The sequence below is a fragment of the Penaeus japonicus genome, unplaced genomic scaffold (assembly GCF_977035675.1).
Source record: "Penaeus japonicus unplaced genomic scaffold, GWHDUDI00000001_assembly GWHDUDI00000005, whole genome shotgun sequence".
Taxonomy (NCBI): domain Eukaryota; kingdom Metazoa; phylum Arthropoda; class Malacostraca; order Decapoda; family Penaeidae; genus Penaeus; species Penaeus japonicus.
In genome coordinates, this window is record NW_028234407.1 from 31,946,673 (window position 1) to 31,951,672 (window position 5,000).

General features: G+C 37.2%; 1 protein-coding gene across 1 annotated transcript in view; it reads right to left on the reverse strand.

The window, feature by feature from the left end:
- Nucleotides 1–638: 638 nt before the first annotated feature.
- The window catches only part of LOC122249113 (neural cell adhesion molecule 1), a 349,726-nt gene continuing 345,364 nt past the window's right edge, over nt 639–5,000 (reverse strand). Inside the window, exon 14 of the mRNA XM_086537265.1 lies at nt 639–4,066. Coding sequence (XP_086393391.1) covers nt 4,034–4,066 — 33 coding nt within the window. The 3' untranslated portion in view covers nt 639–4,033. The remainder of the gene's footprint in view (nt 4,067–5,000) is intronic.

A 5,000-nucleotide genomic window follows, 5' to 3' on the forward strand; every position in this document is an offset into this window, starting at 1 on the left:
GAGAGAGAGAGAGAGAGAGAGAGAGAGAGAGAGGGAGGAGGGGTAGAGAGAGAGAGAGAGAGAGAGAGAGAGAGAGAGAGAGAGAAAGAAAAAAGGAGAGAGAGAGAGAAAGAGAGAGAGAGAGGGTGGAGGAGAGGGAGAGGGAGGGGGAAAGGGAGGTAGAGAGAGAGAAAGAGAGAGAGAGAGGGTGGAGGAGAGGGAGAGGGAGGGGGAAAGGGAGAGAGAGAGAGAGAGAGAGAGAGAGAGAGAGAGAGAGAGAGAGAGAGAGAGAGAGAGAGAGAGAGAGAGAGAGAGAGAGAGAGAGAGAGAGAAAGAAAGAGAGAGAGAGAGAGAGAGAAAGAGAAAGAGAAAGAGAAAGAGAGAGAGAGAGAGAGAGAGAGAGAGAGAGAGAGAGAGGCAAGCGCTATCACAGTCCGTCTCTGCAACTAATGTCTACAATATTCCGTAAATGGTACCATATCACACGGAGACTGAGGTCAGCTGTACTGCAATGTAATTGGTAGCAGATGTCTCTATGTAGTAGCATGATAACTCAAGTCCCGCTTTGGATGTCTTTCCGTTTTATTATTGCATTTCAGGTTGGGATTATCTCTCCAAGGTCTTGAAATAAATCCAACGAACTTTATTCACTTGTTTATTTGTTTTAAGCTAACATCACAGACGTAAACACAAGGTTTACAAAGAAGCAAAATTCAAAATGCCAAATGGTCACGCAGCCTGGCTGGGGATCGTGATATAAAAATGTCTTAAATATCATATAATTTGCGTAATAGGAACTTACAGCTGACATGAACTGAACAGAGAACAACAATCATGTATAAAGACCTTTTGCTGAAATAACATGGAATAGAACGATTATTTATGTGTCTTTAGTAAATTTATCTAAAGTGGTATGACTATAAAAAAAATGACGAAGAATAGATAAAGATGAATGTCGAATCATAGTTGTGAGAAGGAACTTTTACTGAAATGCTATGAATGTAGAACCATGATTACGAGAAGTGTACATTAAGTGTAAGCGTCTTTGTAAGTGTGTTTGAAACGTGATTTAATTGCGAATTGATATTTGCCATGCAGTAGCATTAAAGTATATAAAGTGTATCTCAAATATTCACACCTCTGCCATTTCTAGAAGCTATATGCAAGTATTGAAGGTTCACTTGACCCTGTTGACATATTTACACACGGTTTACGAAACTATACGTAACCCTCATGCACGCTATGCCAACACTTTGCATCGTGACCGAATGCAAAATATACCCTAGGACTCGATGGCGTCGCCCCCAGCCCTTTTCAACGTTGCGAGAGCAAACATAATTCAGAGCACGCTCAAGGTAACACTGTTATTTTTTTTTTTATTCAGTAATGCATGTTTTCTTCGCTGTTCACTTAACACTATGCGCTTTTCTTAAAACGCGGCTTGTATCTGTAATCATTGTGAATATCTGTTTTTTTCTCACATTTATGTGATGCTTTGCAGGATCACTCCGTGCGTAGGAAAGTTCAAGGTCACTCTGACATGATAAATGCTGAGAAATTGTACAACTAAACAATAATAGTTCACAGTTCAGGTCGTGGTGACGAATGCAGAAAAGGCCTTGCGCTTCGATACTAGTTATAAGAATCTTGTACTTTTATCCTTTCCATCCATTACGTGTTTTGCATCCTGCTCAGTTCCATTTCTACAAGCACACTCACTTATAGCTTCAGGATATTCATGAGATCATCACTGGCGCACCACTCCATCACGTGAGCCTCCTTGTAGCTGAATGGAAATGGTGACGTAAGGAGAGCATAGCAACATCCAGTGATCTTTGTTTGAAAGCATCGATTTTATATTGCCGTATCGGTGAAACAGATGTGCTCGTTCACCTACTCTTGAGAGTCATTTTATTATCTTCAGAATTTGAAAGGGATTAGAAAATTTGCAATGTTTGTGGAAAGAAAAATGTATCATGTATCATTATGAAAAAAACGGGGGAAAACTTATACTGTAGGTTTAACTACATAGATTTATTAGTTTAATCATAATCTTTTGTCTTTTATGTGAACTGCAATCTAGCTGTTTGAAAAGTTTTGTTTGTATTTTATTCTTAGAATTGTTCAAAATTTGAAGAAATGTTCATCCTATATATTGATCTCGGAAGATTTCAATTTTCAAATCCAGTGATCATTTTCCCAAATGCTTTCTTGTTGACGTATATCATGTCATGTTCATATTGAGAATTCGATAGCTGAATGTTTATCAGTTAATGAATATTTAATAGAACAGTTGCTGACATTGTTATTCAAGTTTAATACTATTTGAAAGCAATGATCAGTTATAATTAGGAAATAAAATATACGCGAAATAAAAAAATAGGACTTGTTCATGTCGAGACAGTACAACGATAAAAAAACAGTTCAGGAATTTTATTTATAGAATAACCGTCTCTGTCCAGGCTGTGTATTTTTTTTCTTTTTTCTATAATGAACAAAAGAATGATTCCGGAATCAGTGTGTCCCAGAGAGTTTTGAATTTCAAACATTTTCCTTTTCTTCGAATACATTTGCATTGAGCACGTTTGACTCTCCGCGCATGTAAATGTTAATAATAGAAAGTTCATCTATCTTTCAAATCCTTACAGTCTTAAATCTCGGAATGCTTCATAGACTTATAGAAAAATATTTTATTTCTTATTATGCTATCGCAGAAACTATTTAATGTCAAAAAATGTCAGAATTCTCAGTCCTCCCAAAGGGACCTACATCAAGCTATTTTTCCGTGTGCTTAAATGCCTCTTCCTCAACTTTTTTTTCAATATAAAAGTTGCTTTTGCAGAACCAGTGAAATTCAGATTTCTTCTATAAATGTTTTACAAAATGAAACGACGCTTCAAGACCAAGTAACGAGCGAGATTTTGACATAAAAAAGATAATGAAACTTACCCGAGAGACTAGAGCTTCTTGTGGGAATCAAGATATCTGTGGCAGAATCGAGACCTCATAATAAATTAGAAATGAGGATGTAGTTTTACTGATAAAACATTTCGCTCTACAAGGGATGCTATTATTTTTAATTCGTGTGATATCAGGTGAGTCAAAGTAAAATACAAGGATTCACTTTGTAGTTGAACTCAAGAGTAAGTAAAAAGTTCAGCTGCGTTTGTCGTATTGCAGCGACGTTTATGTTCGTCCCGCTGCCCGGTGCAGAGACCTGTGCAACGAGGAATGAAGAGAAACAGCAAGAGAGGACGGAGTTGAAGAAGTTACAGTGACTGATGGGAATATCTGTGAGAGAGAAAAAGAAGAAGTGAGGTCACAAGAGCACACACAGGCTTGGGTCAGGTCGATTATGGTGAAGGCGAGAGACACGCTAGAGAGGGACGTGCGGCCGATGAATGTCTGGGATAGGAGATGCAGAGGATGGGCGTTCCTTGGCTACAACATGGGAGAACAGCCGAGTCCTACTGGAACAGAGGCGAAGAATAAGAATAAGAAGGACTGTGTAATTTCAATAAGGGTGCTTTGAGGTATAGGATCCAGACGTCAGGAAAGGTAGGAGAGAGAATGTGTTAGTTCTTTGTTTGTAGGGCGTGTGTTACGATGCACCTATGCGTGTTATTTATGCTCACAGAGATGAAAAGGTACGCTAAGAAGGTAAAGAAGGTCACCATAGTAACGTTCCCGAAGACATATATATATCAGTAAACAGATTCCTTGAGCAGTGAAAGCCGTGGTTAGATCTGGACGCTGTCAACAAAGGACCTGTCATTAAAATGCCAGAAACACAAGTTAAAGCGAGTGGCCATAACAACAGAAAGACACCCACACACAAACGAGCAATCAAGAATCAAGCAAAGACCAAGACGGAAGTTCTTTCTTCGAAGTGGATCAGGATAAATCCATCCACCACTTCCACGCTGATTTTCTGATCTTCCGTCGCATCTTATGGCGAGTGACAGCACAGCCCTCTTTTCTGTGCAACATGTCTGGCGGTCAGCTGATGGAGCGAAGACTCGGGAACTAAAAGTATGTTCTTCTTGTTCTTGTTCTAGACACTCGTTGTTCGAAACCAGAGGAAAACCTGCATGAAGGATTAAAGACATATAGGTGTATCAATTGTATGGGGATTATGTATATCTGTTGCAGTATTTATTGCATATATCATCAGATGTCGGTGGTTATGATGATAATAATATTCTTCTTAGATATGATGAGGATAATGATGATGATAGCCACAGCAAAAACTTTAATAATGATGATTGTGATGTTGATGATGATGGAACAAGTAGTAATAAAAATGACGACAACGATAATGATGATAATGATAATGTTTATGGAGATGATAAAGCAATGGTATTAGTGTTAATGATGATAATAAAAATAATAGTAATCATGATAATAATAATAGTGATGGTAATAATGATAATGGAAGCAATAGTAACATCATAATAATAACATCAATAATGATAGTAATAATAATAATAATGGTAATTAGGATAATGATAGTAATAACAATAATAATGGTCTTTATCATAAGGATAATGATAATAATGGTTATGATCATAATGATAATGATAACGGTAATTATCATAATGATAATGATAATAATCATCATCATAATATTGATTTTAAAAATATGCTAATGGTGATACTAATACTAATAATAATAATAATAAAAAATAACACACCTAAAACTCGAGTAATTTTGCTAAAGACATCTTACTATCTGGCAACTCTCAGTATAGGTGCATAAAGACAAACAGCATAATGCATGAGTTCACCGGAAGCAAAAATGTTCTCCCTCTTTCAGTTAGGCCAATCAATTCCCTCCATTGATTTAAGGATTAAAGTATTATCAACTCTGCAACAATTTTATCCTAATATTGTTGATAAGGAAATGGAAGCATTAAAGGGTATCAAATGCAACGTGGCAACTTTCAATCAATACTACTTGTGAATCACTTGCGGGCTATGTGAACGTAGAGAGATAGAGGAGAGGGAGAGACGAGAAAGAG